The 15,963-nt window shown below is 37.0% G+C and overlaps 1 protein-coding gene across 1 annotated transcript in view; it reads left to right on the forward strand.

Annotated features, from left to right (window-relative positions):
- The window catches only part of LOC107558878 (telomerase protein component 1-like), a 28,501-nt gene extending 12,851 nt beyond the window's left edge, over positions 1–15,650 (forward strand). Inside the window, exons 15-54 of the mRNA XM_016242575.1 lie at positions 310–390; positions 481–602; positions 744–818; positions 2,444–2,590; positions 2,769–3,060; positions 3,529–3,650; positions 3,832–3,945; positions 4,023–4,140; positions 4,660–4,845; positions 4,966–5,150; positions 5,228–5,369; positions 5,468–5,647; positions 5,741–5,833; positions 5,952–6,084; positions 6,414–6,573; positions 6,924–7,057; positions 7,887–7,975; positions 8,075–8,189; positions 8,281–8,325; positions 8,479–8,686; positions 8,925–9,045; positions 9,166–9,290; positions 9,793–9,892; positions 9,983–10,138; positions 10,221–10,433; positions 10,526–10,582; positions 10,844–10,982; positions 11,122–11,352; positions 11,942–12,099; positions 12,193–12,300; positions 12,386–12,490; positions 12,567–12,696; positions 12,812–12,897; positions 13,584–13,719; positions 13,871–14,001; positions 14,126–14,247; positions 14,584–14,721; positions 14,878–14,977; positions 15,056–15,144; positions 15,452–15,650. Coding sequence (XP_016098061.1) covers positions 310–390; positions 481–602; positions 744–818; positions 2,444–2,590; positions 2,769–3,060; positions 3,529–3,650; positions 3,832–3,945; positions 4,023–4,140; positions 4,660–4,845; positions 4,966–5,150; positions 5,228–5,369; positions 5,468–5,647; positions 5,741–5,833; positions 5,952–6,084; positions 6,414–6,573; positions 6,924–7,057; positions 7,887–7,975; positions 8,075–8,189; positions 8,281–8,325; positions 8,479–8,686; positions 8,925–9,045; positions 9,166–9,290; positions 9,793–9,892; positions 9,983–10,138; positions 10,221–10,433; positions 10,526–10,582; positions 10,844–10,982; positions 11,122–11,352; positions 11,942–12,099; positions 12,193–12,300; positions 12,386–12,490; positions 12,567–12,696; positions 12,812–12,897; positions 13,584–13,719; positions 13,871–14,001; positions 14,126–14,247; positions 14,584–14,721; positions 14,878–14,977; positions 15,056–15,144; positions 15,452–15,650 — 5,385 coding nt within the window. The remainder of the gene's footprint in view (positions 1–309; positions 391–480; positions 603–743; positions 819–2,443; positions 2,591–2,768; positions 3,061–3,528; positions 3,651–3,831; positions 3,946–4,022; positions 4,141–4,659; positions 4,846–4,965; positions 5,151–5,227; positions 5,370–5,467; positions 5,648–5,740; positions 5,834–5,951; positions 6,085–6,413; positions 6,574–6,923; positions 7,058–7,886; positions 7,976–8,074; positions 8,190–8,280; positions 8,326–8,478; positions 8,687–8,924; positions 9,046–9,165; positions 9,291–9,792; positions 9,893–9,982; positions 10,139–10,220; positions 10,434–10,525; positions 10,583–10,843; positions 10,983–11,121; positions 11,353–11,941; positions 12,100–12,192; positions 12,301–12,385; positions 12,491–12,566; positions 12,697–12,811; positions 12,898–13,583; positions 13,720–13,870; positions 14,002–14,125; positions 14,248–14,583; positions 14,722–14,877; positions 14,978–15,055; positions 15,145–15,451) is intronic.
- The last annotated feature ends 313 nt before the right edge of the window (positions 15,651–15,963 follow it).

The following is a 15,963-nucleotide window of genomic DNA, read 5'->3' on the forward strand; positions in this document are numbered from 1 at the left end:
AAATAAAATGAAACAATAAAACAATTATAATAAAACGCTAATAAGTTCCAGCATTAAATGCTACAAGTAAATTTAAGCACCACAACATTGTAATGTACAGTATAAAAATTAATATTCATTTTGAGATTCACTAAAGACAGTATTATTAAAGTATTAGTGTTTTCATCTAAATGCAAAAAGGGTGGAAATAAGCATACACAGTTACCTATCTAATATTGTACTATAATGCTGTTTGATGTTCTTCATAATGACATTATTTTTGGATGTTCTTTGTTTAATCCTCACTTTCTCTATTCCCTTTTCTCTTAGGATTTGAATGACTATGATGTACAGCCTGAATGCATATCTTCCACAACATTCTTCACTAAGCTATCTGAAGAGAAGACAAAGGTGTGAGCCCCTTTTGCATTTATAGTTGTCCCAGGATACATTACATTTATTTTGCACATGACATGTCTGTTAAAACATCTCCCCCCACAGCTGGATCGTATAGTTGTGTGTGAGAATGACTGCATCAACAGAGATTTAATTGTGGCTATCAATAACTATCGGCAAGATATCAACCGTGATGCTGTTGTGATACGTGTGCGGCTCGGAAACATGTATGTTTTGTGAAACTTGTTTCTTCATTTGCCAAAATTGAAATTTTATGTCTTTTCATTAAAATGTCTGCTGCTTAGACCAGAAATGTGACCAAAATTGCTGTAGTTGTAAATAAATCTTGTATTGTTTATTTTGAACAGGAAAATGGATACTTTGAAATACAAACTGAACTCCAACACTGTAGAGCTTTGGGGGTTTAGCGAGCAGATACTGAAGTAAGATCTTTAGCTGTTGTGCTCAATATATTCTTTCTTGTGAAATACTTTAAGATGCTTTTCTTGTGAAAAAACATGCAGTTGTCAGTAAGAGCTAGTGTAGAATCTACCAAGTGCTCACAATAAGCACTACCATTCAAAAAGCTATGGTTGGTATGCTCACAAAGGCTACATTTTTTTTAAAGGGGTCATATGATGCTTTTTTTAAAGATCATTATTTGGTGTAACAGAATATGTTGACATGCTTTAATGTTCAAAAAACACATTATTTTTCAAATACTGTACATTATTGTAGGTCCTCTATGCATTGTGATTGGCCGAACACCGCAAGCACTCGTCGGAAATGTAACGCCTCTTACCATAATCGCGAGCTTCGTCTTTCAAAATAAATGTAAAGACAGCCCGAAAGGGGAACAGAGTCGTGTGACAGACACCATGATGAAGCTGGTATGTGTTTGCAGTACACAAGCCACGGTTAAGACAGCTGACTCCACTGTGATGTGTCTCGCTCTCGCGTGGCTCGCTCTCTCACGCTCTCTTTCTTTCTTTCTCTCTCGCAAGCACACGCACACACACCGCTCTCTCGCACGCACACACACACTGCTCTCTCTCTCTCTCTCTCTCTCTCTCTCTCTACACACACACGATGCGCAAAACTCCACATTTGAACAGTCAATAGCAAGGCAGAGTCTTAACTTTGATAAAGAATATCTCTTTGGCTTTGAGAATTTAGTCTTTGCAACTTCAGGGATCTTATCTATGCACAATCAGCTTGTAACACTCCAAAGAGAAAGGAAAACTTGAAATCGCATCATATGACCCCTTTAAATAAAAATTAGTCAAAACAGTAATATTTTCACAATTTAAAAAACTTTTTAAAATGTAATTTATTCCTCTGATGGCAAATCTGAATTTTCAGCAGCCATTACTCCAGTCTTCAGTGTCACATGATGATTCAGAAATCATTCTAATATGCTGATTTGGTGCTCAAGAAACATTTCTTCTTATTATTATTATTATCAATGTTAAGAACAGTGGTACATAATATTTTGGAGGTTTCTTTTATGAATATTAAGTTCAAAAGAACAGCATTTATTTGAAATATTTACCAAATACTTTACAATTACTTCAATACACAAAAATACAACTACTTCACTATCACATTTGCATCAACTTAATGCTTCCTTGTTGCATAAAAATATATCTTTGAATATCTTAAATGTCACAAAACAACTTTTGAATACCGCAATGATAATAACATGCTTTTTGAATCATGAAGTTCCTAAACATTATTATTTTAAATATTTTTTATTTTAAACTTTAGTTGAGAAAGCAGAATTAGAATTGGTATGTTCATGTAAATTCATATAAACTGTCTAATTCAGGTAATTGTATAAAACTGTCATGTTAATATTGTTCATAGAATCCCCCATCTGGAATTTTTGCCGTTTCTAACTACACTATTTATTGTTATATTAGTGCATATAATAGAAATTATTCAATACCGTACTTCCTTATATCTGTTCGTAAACAACAATGTATTTTACTACTTTACTGTTGAATCTATTTTAATAGACAATGGCTGGAGATTCAGTTGTTCATTTAGATTTGTTCTATGGTCGTAGGTTTGTCTCAGAGAGAGGCTCCTCACGGATGCTGCAGCATGTGGAGCACATGGACAGAGTCTATAACATCCCGCCACCACAGGGGCGCAAAACTGAACCTGAGAGAGCTGCAGATGTAATCTCACTGCCGCCAACACTAAAGTTCAGGTATGCCCATTAAAAAATCCATAAATCTCTAGTTTTAAAATTTTCATCAATCTCTTTATGTTGGGTGGCTGTGGTCCAACATATATTCCAATGGAGACCAGACAAGTCATTAGTATATTGGAAATTGAATGCTAAAAAAAACTTGTCTTCATCGATTCTCTTTCCTTACTTTTCATAGATGGAAGAGTGTCCGAGTGTTCATCTCTTCTACGTTCAGAGACATGCATGCGGAGAGGGATGTTCTTGTGCGTAGTGTGTTTCCCGAGCTCAGGAGACGAGCTGCGCCACACTATCTCTACCTGCAGGAAGTGGAGCTGCGCTGGGGCGTTACCGAGGAGGAGTCTAACCGTGCTGTGGAGCTCTGTCTGTCTGAGGTCTGTCGCAGCCAGCTGCTGCTCGGAATTCTGGGGGAGAGATATGGCCTAGTGCCGCCACGCCCCACCCTACCTGAACTTCCTCAATACAGCTGGGTAATTACATTTATTTGTCTGATAGATGCTTTTATCAAAAGTGTGATAAAGGTGATGAGTCACGTACAATCTTGCTGCACAACATTAAGTTTAATGTTTACCAGAGTAAAATTTGACCAGAAAATTGCAAGCTAAATAAGAGAAGCAAAATAAAAAGTACACTACTTCTCAGAAGTTTGGGGCTAGGACTTTTTTGAAAGACATTAATACTTTAAGCAAGAATGCATTAAATTGATCTAAATTGCCAGTAAAGATATTTATAACATGTAACTGCTTTTTTAAAACTTTTACGCAACAAAGATTCTTGAAAAAAAAGATCATGAAAATATTAAGCAGCACAACTTTCAACATTTTCAACGTTTCCAAAATTGGGAATAAGTGTTTCTTGATACAGGATATTTAATGTCCCGTTGATCCTTGTCCTAAAGTTTAAGTTTCATGAATTGTTTTCATGCATCACTCTGCCAGCTGAACTCTGCGTCTAATGGGTTATCCATCACTGAAATGGAGATTCGACAGTTTCAAACTCTGTATCCAGACACTGCCCAGAGCCGCATGTTCTTCTACTTCAGATCACCTCATCTTGCCAGGTATACATTTATTTATTATTTGTCTGCTGACTGGATTCATTTCATAGTTGACAGACGGCAACCTAGAAATGAACTAATGGAAAACACAATATCAACTGCAAGCTAATGTTTCTGAAACTCTGTGACTTACTGGAGATACAGTATGTCATATAATCCACATTTTGTGCATTTGTATGTTTAGTTCAGTGCCAGTGGCATGGAGGACAGACTTTGTGGCAGAATCCAAAGAAGCTGAAGCTAAAATGAACAGCCTGAAAACATGGATCCGGAACAGCGACTTCAAAGTGACAGAAAAGTGAGTTCAGTACATTTGTTTTGCCAGCACTGTGAGTACTTATGTATTTATTTTTGCACTGCTTTATATTCTCTTAGCTATCCCTGTGAATGGGGTGGGGTGGTGGATGGAAAGCCCTATCTGAAATGCCTAGAGGACTTTGGCAGGGCGGCACTGGAGAATATCTGGGAAGCCATACAGCAGCTCTTTGTGGAGGTCAGACTGTGATCAAAACGGATGAAATTAACGGTTTTCATATGTTTCACGTTTTGGGGGCCACTCAGTAATCGTTTGAAACCATCAATACATCAATTAAAAGATAAATCAATCAAAAAAAAAATAAGGATGATGTGGATAAATAGATATGAGTCTAACAGCGTCTTAAATATCTGACAGACAGCAGATTAAGTCTCGGATTCTGCTCCAATTGGAAAATCATACGTAGGGCAGTTGATGATAGAAAAGGCAAATATGCAATTACCAATCACTTCAAAATCGATTTTTTTTTTTTATCAATGTTTGTAAAAAATTATTTTTGGATTTAAAATTGTTTATTCTATTCATATCAGTGAAATCAAAATTAACATTGTTTGCACATTTGATAACTTGTTTGGTTAACCTTTTTTTTTTAAATATACCCTTATACACCCCCACCTACTTTTCTTTTTTCTTTTTTTTTCATTTATTAATTAGTAGAGTTTCCTCCTCACCAAAATTTTTGTTCTTGTTTTGTAGGAGACAGATGAAGATGTGGCCTCAGAGACTGAGGAACAAGAAGTGCATCAGCATGCCCAACAACAACAATTTCATGGGAGGGCAAAGCTTATTTCAATGGCAACAGAAAAAGTTCAAGAACGTCAGCAAAAAGGAGGAATTCTGATGGTTGAGGGAAATCCTGGAGAGGGCAAAACTGTGTTCATGGTAACTGTACATTGTTTAAATAACCATCGTTCTTCGTGTATTAATGCCAGTGTATGATCAGCTAGGAAAAGAACACTGAAGTTAATCTGACTATCTCTCTGTATCTTCTGTTTTATTAAGGCTGCCCTGGCCCAGGCACTCAAAACCTCTGTCAAAAACAAGAAAGCCCCTCTTTGTGATGTCATATCCTACTCCACAGATGCTAGCCAGTCAGCTTGCAATATTGAGCAGCTTCTTCGCTGTCTTGTTCAATGGCTGAGGAAAAGAAAAGACGATGTGGAGCTGCCTCCAAACACATCTTATAAGTAAGGAAGGATCTGATGTAACATGTATTGTAATTTCAGCAAATACGTTTCATAATTATTCTCTTGTTGCACTACAGAGACTTGTTGTCTGAATTCCACTTGAACTTGAATGACCTGAACAAAAAGAAGCCACTGGCATTGCTTGTTGATGGGGCGGACCGTGTCCATGACGGTCGAGGTCAAAGGCTGTCAGAATGGATCCCACAGCACATCCCTAAAGTAAGAGAGAGGAACATGCACACACAAACACACATGCACACTTACTGTAAGTAAGTGGAGATAAAATGATTGAACCTTCTTTTTCGTTGTCCTCTCAGGGTGTCTGTTTGGTTCTGAGTGTTACTTCAGAGTCATCCTTACAAAACATTATTAGCAAAAGGAAAAGTACTGTGTCATTTCCATTGGGGCAATTATCTTTACCTGACAAGAAGGAGATTGTGCAGAAACAGCTTGTAGAGTTTGGAAAGAAACTGAGTGATTCTGCTTTCAATAACCAGGTGAACTTCCCTTTTGCTGTTGGAGTAATATAAGAAAAAATTGAGACCTCTTTTTGAATATTTAGTGAATTTATTGTTGTGTTTGCCCTGTAGCTTCAGACACTGCTGATGAAGAAAGGCTCCGTGAGTCCACTCTACCTCCATTTGGCTTGTGAGGAGCTTAGGAATTATGCCTCCTTTGAGAAGGTAAATAATTGTTAAAGAATACACTTTTTAAAATGTATTTTATGTGATCCAAATAATGTTATTTTGCAAAAGAAGTGTGAAGTTGAACATAATATTGATGATGAAATTTGTCGTTTAGATGAAGGACAGCCTCCAGTCTCTTCCTCAGTCCCTTGGTGAGCTGGTGCAGCACAGTCTGCTGAGGCTGCAGAATGAATATTGCAGAGCAGGACTGGGATGGGCATTAGCTACTCTTGCCATCAGCTCCACTGGTACACAGACATTAATTGCTCTGCAAGAACTAATTTAATTTGATGCTGTATTATAATGTTTTGTTAATTCTTTAAATTTGGCTCTACAGGGCTCCAGGGTGGGCCTATTGTTTTGGATATTGCATACTGTTTTTTTTTGTTTTTTTTTAAATATACAAATTAATAAATATAATGCATTGAATATTTGAAGGAATCTGCACACAGAATCCAAAAGCTTTTTAAATTATATTTTATTATTTTATTTTGTTAAATTTTCATTTGTTTTGAATCTTATATCTAATGTATTGAAAAAAAATATTCCTCTAATCACTGATCTGTTTCTTTCACAGGACTGCGGGAGAGTTCTCTTTACACTATACTGAACATGTGCAATGATTTAAACTCCAGAGGTGGGCTGGTGACATGGCAGGAAATTCTCCATGTAGCAAGGCATCCAGAGAGCCGTGTTCCCATGGCAATATTCTCTCAGCTGGCCCGAACTTTGCACAGGTACAGCTCAAAAAATGGTGGAATATACGGACATAAGAAGTCACTGCTGTTTTTGACAAGAAATAAAAACATACAGAACTACCAGATTTTGCTTTAAGTTGATTGCATCATAAAATAATTGATGTTAATAGTGTTCATTGTCTGTTTGATTATGTCTTTAATTGATTTTTCCGTACATTTCTGCCATATGTACATTAACTGACAGTCAACCACTAAGCTACTACTTAAATATATTGTAGAAACTTAATTTTCTGTAAAGTTGCTTTGCAACAATTTGTATCGTGAAAAGCACTATACAAATAAACTTGAATTGAATTGAAATATTTTTTTCTGTTGTTCTTCTAATGCAGCGTAATTGGACCGTCCCATGGTCAGGGTTCAGATGACCTCCTGATTTTGACCCATCCGGAGGTGATGTCAGCCTTTGAACATCTGTACCTGTCTACTGAAGAGAGTAGAACCAGAAGTCATCTGATAATTGCAGGTAAAACAAGATACATGTAAATCACGTGTTTTATTTGGGGTGCAGGAAGTTTTTTTTTTTTTTTGGTTAAGGAAATAAATATTTTTCTGCAGCAAGCATGCATTAAATTGAAACTTTTATATTGTTACAAAAGATTATTATTTGAAATTTTTCATTTTTATTTCCATTGTCCTCATTTGTAAGTCACTTTGGATAAAAGTGTCTACTAAATGTAATGTAATATAAATTAAATAACTGCTGTTCTTTTCAAACTTTCTATTTATCAAAGAATCCTGTTTATTGGGCACCAAATCAGCATATTAGAATAATTTCTGTTTTTTTTTTTTTTGGTTAAGGAAATAAATATTTTTCTGCAGCAAGCATGCATTAAATTGAAACTTTTATATTGTTACAAAAGATTATTATTTGAAATTTTTCATTTTTATTTCCATTGTCCTCATTTGTAAGTCACTTTGGATAAAAGCGTCTACTAAATGTAATGTAATATAAATTAAATAACTGCTGTTCTTTTCAAACTTTCTATTTATCAAAGAATCCTGTTTCTTGGGCACCAAATCAGCATATTAGAATAATTTCTGAAGGATCAGTTGACATTGAAGATTACATCGAATAAATTACATTTTAACTATATAAAATAGAAAACAGTTATTTTAAATTTTAATAATATTTCACAATATTTTTACTGTATTTTTGATCAAATAAACGCAGCCTTGGTGAACATAAGAGCCTTCTTCCAAAAAATCTTACCGACCCCAAACGTTTGAAAGGTAATGCATGTTTTATATATATGTATATAAATATTTATTTCTATACAACATTTTTTTCCCAGCTCACCTTTGGGTGCAGTCAAATCCTCAGGGGAAGGACACATTTCTTCACTCTGATGCTGATATTCTGTCTCGACTCACTGCCCACCTGGTCAGTGTCCTCCTACTCTCTTCTTTGACCTTTCAACTTCAGTGACCAATGTGAGGTTACAAAACTCATAATAGATGTCTATTCTCTCTCTTTGCTCAGATGGGCAGTAATCAGTGGGAGCCTTTGTGTTTTCTGCTGTCCAGCTACTACTTCCTCTATGCTAATGTGCGGCATGGACTTCTTCACCAACTTCTGGAGACCTACATTTTGTTTGGTAAGACAACACTAAAGCTTCTGAATTTTTGTCCTTTTTCTTCATAGATCACAGGTTATCATATTTATTGTTTTTCCTTTTATCCATGTAGCCCAAAAATATGAGACCCATCAGCTGCAATCCAAAAGATCAACAGGTATTTTACTTTTCTATTGTTGTATGTTTATAAAAACCCAACTACTTGAAAAAGGACTCAAAATAGATGTAATATATGAGTGGGAATGTGTACTGAAATTACAAATGACAATTTCTGTGGTAAACCTATACAAAATTCATGTTTGTTTTTTAGATAACATGAAGGATTTTGAAGAGTGTCTGAGTTTTCTGAAGCGCCACAACCTTCTTTTCTCCCAGTGGCCTGCTCTCTTTGTACAAACAGCTCTTAATGAACCTTGTGACAGCTCTGCCCATTTGTGGGCAGAAAGCATGACAAGAAATGGAGGAGTGCATGCTGTAAAATGGCTAAACTGCGCAGATGCAGCACAAAAAGAAGCCAGGTACTAATATTGGTCCTTTATCAATAGCATATTATTCTCATATTCCGAGTTTAAACAGTCAGTTATATGTCCAGATTAATAGTTTGTGGTTTAGGGGCTGACCTGCAAAATGTTTAATTTAGATTTGGTTTTAGATTTAATTTAATAATATAGTTTCAGACTTCTTGGACATCACTATGAACAAAGTTTGTTTATCTAGAATTTTTTTATGTGTTTTAATATTGTTTTTTCTGCTCAGTAAGCTGGTTTTCACCTTCCACACTGAGCCGAGTTGTGTAGAGGTGAGTCCTGATGGAAAACTTGTAGCAGTGGGGACCGTAGAGGGAACACTTCACTTCCTGCATACAGAGACGGGACAGGTAACAGTTCTTAACCAAGATAATCATTAATTTTGTTATGATTTTCAGCATTAAGATACCTCAGTGGACATTGCAGTTGACTTTTTTAATGAATTTTTTTATTAATTTTTTTACAAACAGCAAGTGAAGTCATTGATGAGCAGTGGTGATGGCATTTCCGGATGCATCTTCCTTGGGGAGGAGCTTCTGGCAACAACCTCATTTGATGGGCAGGTGGAGGTCTGGGATGTTGCGAGTGGTTGCAGGTAAATTTTCTTTTCTGACACAAATGCACAATTTACTTACTAAAAAAATTTTTCACCTTCCACACTGAGCCGAGTTGTGTAGAGGTGAGTCCTGATGGAAAACTTGTAGCAGTGGGGACCGTAGAGGGAACACTTCACTTCCTGCATACAGAGACGGGACAGGTAACAGTTCTTAACCAAGATAATCATTAATTTTGTTATGATTTTCAGCATTAAGATACCTCAGTGGACATTGCAGTTGACTTTTTTAATGAATTTTTTTATTAATTTTTTTACAAACAGCAAGTGAAGTCATTGATGAGCAGTGGTGATGGCATTTCCGGATGCATCTTCCTTGGGGAGGAGCTTCTGGCAACAACCTCATTTGATGGGCAGGTGGAGGTCTGGGATGTTGCGAGTGGTTGCAGGTAAAAAAAAAATTTCTGACACAAATGCACAATTTACTTACTAAAAAAATTAATAAATAATGACTAACCTGTGAAAAATACTTTGTCGCTTTAAGAACTGCCCACATGTGTGCCCACTCCAACAAGATTACAGGATGTGGTGTCAGTCCAGACAAAAAACTCTTTGCTACCGTCTCACTAGACTTAAACTTGAAGGTAAAACCAAGAAAAAATTGATTTTAAACCTAAACTACTTGTGGTGTTGTGCTGTTTTGAAGTGTTCATCATTTATGTGGCCGTACTCAGGTGTGGTCAGCACAGAAGAGCACAGAGGTGGCCTCTCTCATGAATCCCTCCCCCCTGAACTGTGTGAACTTTGACCTTGAGGGTCAGCTCGTGGCAGTGGGATGCTGGGATGGAGCCGTTCGTTTGTGGAACTGGCTTGAACAGAAAAACGTTATGGTGAGGAATGACTCCAAAGACACGTTATTATGCCTTATATACTGAAACGTATAATTTCCCTCCAACTCTCTCTTCTATTTAGACTCTGTTAGGTCATCAGAGTTCAGTGCGGAGTCTGTCTTTCTCTCCCTGCTCCTCTATGTTGTGCTCAGGCTGTCTGTCAGGAGAAGTGAGGCTCTGGTCAGTGACAGCAGCTGCTTGTGTGGGCAGTTATCATGCTCACCGTGGCTCCACGCAGTCACTAAACTTCCTGCAGGGAGGAAGCCTCTTGATGAGTGCTGGACATGACAGTGTGGTGAGGAATATGATCTGACAGTCTTCATTTCAGTTGCTCTGCCATGCATTCTAAAACGCTCGGTATTGATTGAGTACATTTTTGTTGTCTAGGTTCATGTATGGTCTGGTGGTCTTGGGCAAACTGTTGCTGTGCTGGGAGAAGAAAAGGTACTTTCATGTTCTTACGTTAGAATTGCTATTTATTTTAGTATTTTTACTGCTTATACTATTAAACCAACTATAGCACACTTTAAACTGCAAAGACCGCTCTGATTTGCTTCATTTTTGCAGAACCAAAGCTTAAGCTTTCTTGAAACATCAATACATTGTTTTGCTGCCTTGCAAGGACTGATATTTCTTTCAGAAAGTCCAAATAATTTTAGTTGAGCACCTTTAAGGATGACGTTAATTAATAATTATTATTTGCAGATACCATCGTTGCAACAGCAAAAGCGCAGCAGACATGGAAATGAAGATGAAGCTAATGCTCTGTGTGTGGCTGTAGCCAGTGGATACGCTGCTGTGGGTTACCATGGAAATGGTATCAAAATGTTCAATTTGAAATCAGGTATATACACATTTACATCCAACATGCCATCATGACATCCTGTTTCAAGATATACTCAGGGCTCACATCCTCAAACTACTTCTTAATCAGTAATTATAGAGCAGGAGCAGAACTCATCCGTAAATGCTTTGTGCTGTAGGAGAGAAGGTTTGGTCCAGTGAGGACCTCCAGGTCTCCATGCTCTGCCTCATGTGGATGGAGGCCAAAGGGACAGAGCTGCTACTGTCTGGGGGCATGGACCACAATCTCAGGGTCTGGGAAAGGCAAGGAGAAAATCCGGAAAACCTTGTGTTGATGGGATCTTTTGGTGTACAGAAGGGACCTATTCTCTCCCTGGCTCAAAACTCCACCTGTGTGGCTTCTGCGTCTGGTAAGTGTACACAAAATATCCACATTGGATATTTAAATATTTAGTTTTTGCATACTCTTTTCAACCAATTTTTACATTTAGATTAACTTTGCCCTCATCTAAAGGCCGAGGTATATTTCTTTTTTTTCTAGCTTCTTGCACACAACCGTGTCTGCACAGCTTTTAAAGTGAGCATGCACACAGTACCACCTAGTGGACTCGCTCTGTCTGAACATTTACAGTACCTCGCATCTGCACTGTTGTACGTGCATCGTTCGCACAGATATCCGTGGACACTCCTAATAACAAAAATTATGTCACTTGGACAGTGTGCTGACAATCGCGGAATCAAGACAGCTGAAGTATACTTTGGGCTAAACACTCACTTGAAGTTAATCTTTAAAAACAGTAATTTATCTGAGCAAATCACAGAGTGAATATCTATTTTCATATTGTACATTGTTACCATTTTTAAAACAATGGATTTGAGTTTTAGTGGTTTGATTTTAAAGATTTTAAAGATTTTTTTAAATATATAAAACCATACATTTATTTTATTTTTATTTTTTTATTTTTTATTTTTTAAATTGAAAATGTCATTTTGTTTTAGATGACTTCACTATTGCTCTGTGGTTGAAGAATACATTGACTTCTAAGCCCTGGATTGACCCTAAAGTGATGTGTATTCTGAGAGGTCACATTGGAGGAGTCACATGCCTTGCCTTCAGTCCTAATGGGAAAGAGTTGCTGTCAGGAGGGAAAGATCAGGTACTCACTCCACTCACCATATATTACTGGAAGAAAGGGAAGAAAATACACAATTTCTGTCACACTCAAATTCATCACAATCTCATCCAATAGGCTTTGATGATATGGAAGGTAAACACTTCTCCTCCAGGTCTTTCGCAATCCATTTCCAATTGCCATGGAGACTGGATTACGGGATGTGCCTGGACATCATCTGCTGTGGTGAGAAAGCCATTTACCAAGTGCTCTTTCGTGAACACCTAACTCTGTGTCTGTAACCGGATACAAAATTTCTCTTTCACCTCAGCTTAGCTGCTCTAGTGACTGTAAACTGCGGATGTGGGATATCCAGACAGGATGTTTGCTGAGAGAAATCCTCTCTAGTTCATCTTTGAACACATTGTGCTGTTGGGTAAGACAGTTGCGCCATGTTGCAAAGACATCAAAGTGGAACCTGTTTATATTTATGTACTTTTTAATGTCTTTAGGAGGATCATGTAATGGCAGGCTCTACAGACGGACTGCTGATGGTTTGGAAGTGGGAATCAGGTGTAGAAATCGCAAGGATTCAGGCCCACAAGTCACATATCCATCATTGCACTGTCGTCTTTCAGCCAGGTTCAGTGACTAATACACACATGTACACACAAATAGCTGCCTGATATCTAAATATCGATGTGTCTTGCTTACACAGAAAAAAAAAATCTTAGCAAAACAATTCTTTTGCGCACAGATCTGGAAAAAAATGTTAAACCGGAAGACTTGCTGGTAGCTTCAGCGTCAGAAGATGGAACTGTTAAACTCTGGCATCCGCTGAAGGTAACCAACTAAATGCTTTGCATCAATAGTTTAATGTTTAATGACATACTTTGAAAACAAAAAAAGAATTGATTGAAAATCAGATATTTTAAATAATCCTCAGAGATTAATTCTAGGAATGCATAATATATTGATTCCATACTGGTCATCAGTCAGTCAGTTATTTATGGAAGCTTGTTTTAGGTAATTGCAACTTAATCTAATAATTTGGATTTTTTTCCCCCTTTTTTTTTTTCTTCTTCAGTCAAAAGTCTGATTTTACATTTTGCAATTTTGACACATTTTTCTTAAAATTGGGAAAAAGTCTGAATTGTGAGATAAAGTCATAATTAATTACCTTTCATAGAAAGGCTTACATAGATATTCGACATTTAATCATTTAAATAATTCCCATATTTTTATGTACATCCAGATGATCTTTGCAGTCATTAAATGCTCACTTAAAGTTAATCTTTAAAAAAACACTAATTTAATAACAAATTTGAACAGGAATATCAATTTTCATACTGTACATTATAATGTTGTGATGCCTAAGTTCATTTCTAAAATTTAAAGGTATTTTATTTTTAGTTTGTTTAGACAATATAGAATAGAATTTTAATATCTGCCATTTGTTTTTATTGGCCGTAAAATGAAAATAATTCTCAGTAATTCCTAATTTATTCTCAAAAATGTTGTTTTCATAGGTACAGCATCATAATACTCTGCATGGTCACAGTGCAGAAATCCAAGCTTTAGTGAGCAAAGATGCCAGACTGCCGGAGTTTCTCACTGTCTCAGCTGATCGTTCCCTCAGGTCATGGAACGTCACCACAGCAATGGGTAAGACAAAATGGTCAAAAAAAGCAGAATCTAAATTGATGCAAAAATCGCAACATTTATTTTTTGTGAAACTACAGCAGTGCATTCAAACTTAGCATTTGATTGGTATTAATAACTTAAAACCTTTTTTTTTATATACATTCATCCACAGAAACTCCTCGCTGCCAGAAGGGCAGTGTCAGATCTGTGTGCTTCCTGGGTACTGATGAACTCATGGTGTGTGGTTATGATGCAGGCAGATTAGAGATATGGCATCAGAATTCAGTGGTTTACTGGAAGAAGGTAATCTTGGGTTGGGAACTGATATTATTATTTGTTGTTCAGTTAGTAAATATACAGTGTGAGCGCTCTTTTCACTCTTTCAGTTGGAAATGTCAGTGAATGGCTCTGTGTGTGTTGTTTGAAGGTCAGTGATGGTGTCCTACATGCAGTCACTGGGATGCTGGATGATGAGCTGGCGGTGGGTTGCAGCGACTGCTCTGTATGTATCTGGAAGCTTGAGCGGGACTCCAAGAAGTGCATTGTGGGGTAATGACTTTTAACCCTTTTCACTTCCATTTTTAAGTTCTGCAAACATGTTGCCAAAATATATATTATTATTTAATAAATACACATAATAATATTATTAGTTTTTTCATAATAATATTGTATTTTTTGGATCACTTTAAATTAATCTAAAAAATCTTCAATAATTTAACGAATTTCAATCTCAAATCTCAAAATATAAAATTTTTAATACTGTCATAATGTTCTAAATTTACTTTACATTTCACTCAAATTCAAAATGATTTTTTTGTAGTGTTTTAAATTTAAACAGGTTTTTATTATCTGCCAATAATAGGTTATTATTTTATTTTGTTCCAGGCTTGATAAGGTGTCTTCATTCAAAGTAGAGCTTCCTGTGAGCTTTTTGTTCTACTGTGGCAGTCTGTTTGGAGTATGTATGGATGGAAAAGTCATTAATATGATCTCTACTAATGACCGCATCAAAGAAGCTTATACGTAAATAAACACCAAATTTTTTTATACATGTAAAAACTGTCCTGTGCTCCTCTGTTAAGTATTTTTCCAAGGAAGGTGGCACAGTGCATAGTGAATAATAATATTCCTTCACTGTGTAATAAAAAGTGAATGTTCAGTACGTGTGTTTTATTGTAGCTGGGCAAACAAGGTACGTCCCCTCGGAGTCATGGCGAATGATAACAAGAGCTTTTGGCTGTTGGGACAGAAAAAGGGCATACTGTACCTTGGCCTCATTGTAAGTTAAAAATCTGTCATTATCGTGTGATATTGAAATTGACAGTGAAAACTAATAATCTGAAATGATCTCTTTCAGTTTTCTCTGTATCCGAGTGGCTCTCACTTCATAACCTTTTGTGAAGATGCAGTGGGTAAGCGGCTAGAGGACTTGGAGACAGAGGAGGACATGCAGATTATGGAGGAGGAGGACATGCAGATTATTCGGAGTCATGGCGAATGATAACAAGAGCTTTTGGCTGTTGGGACAGAAAAAGGGCATACTGTACCTTGGCCTCATTGTAAGTTAAAAATCTGTCATTATCGTGTGATATTGAAATTGACAGTGAAAACTAATAATCTGAAATTATCTCTTTCAGTTTTCTCTGTATCCGAGTGGCTCTCACTTCATAACCTTTTGTGAAGATGCAGTGGGTAAGCGGCTAGAGGACTTGGAGACAGAGGAGGACATGCAGATTATGGAGCAGCAGGAGGAGGAGCAGCAGCAGGAGGAGGAGCAGCAGCAGGAGGAGCAGCAGCAGCAACAGGAGAAGGAGGAAGAGCAGCAGCAGCAGAAGAAGCTGAGTGAGGAACAGCAGAGGGAGAGGCAAGCTGCAATCCAGAGGGCGGCACAGATCAGCAGCTGGATCACAGCTGCAGCAGTGCAGAACGGTACACCTGTTTTAATGTACTGATCAGTGTTTGTGTGGGTGTTTACAACATACAAACAACAACAACAAAAAATTACAGCTTTTGTGGGGAAAAAAGCTCATTTATTTATAAAATATAATACATATTTTCCACTTCCATGATACATTTTAAATACTACTTTTGTCATGAAAATTTTGACATTTGACTTAATTTTAAGTGCATTAAAGTACAGACCTGCACTGGAGGGATTTTTCTGTCCCGCTCCCGCAAGATTTTGTCCCGCTCCCACAGAAAAATGTCTTATCTGGTCCCACTCCCGCCCGCAACATTCATGTTTTGTCCCGCTCCCGCCCACAT

This window comes from Sinocyclocheilus grahami, unplaced genomic scaffold (genome assembly GCF_001515645.1).
Source record: "Sinocyclocheilus grahami isolate Dianchi unplaced genomic scaffold, SAMN03320097.WGS_v1.1 scaffold21.1, whole genome shotgun sequence".
In the NCBI taxonomy this organism is placed as follows: domain Eukaryota; kingdom Metazoa; phylum Chordata; class Actinopteri; order Cypriniformes; family Cyprinidae; genus Sinocyclocheilus; species Sinocyclocheilus grahami.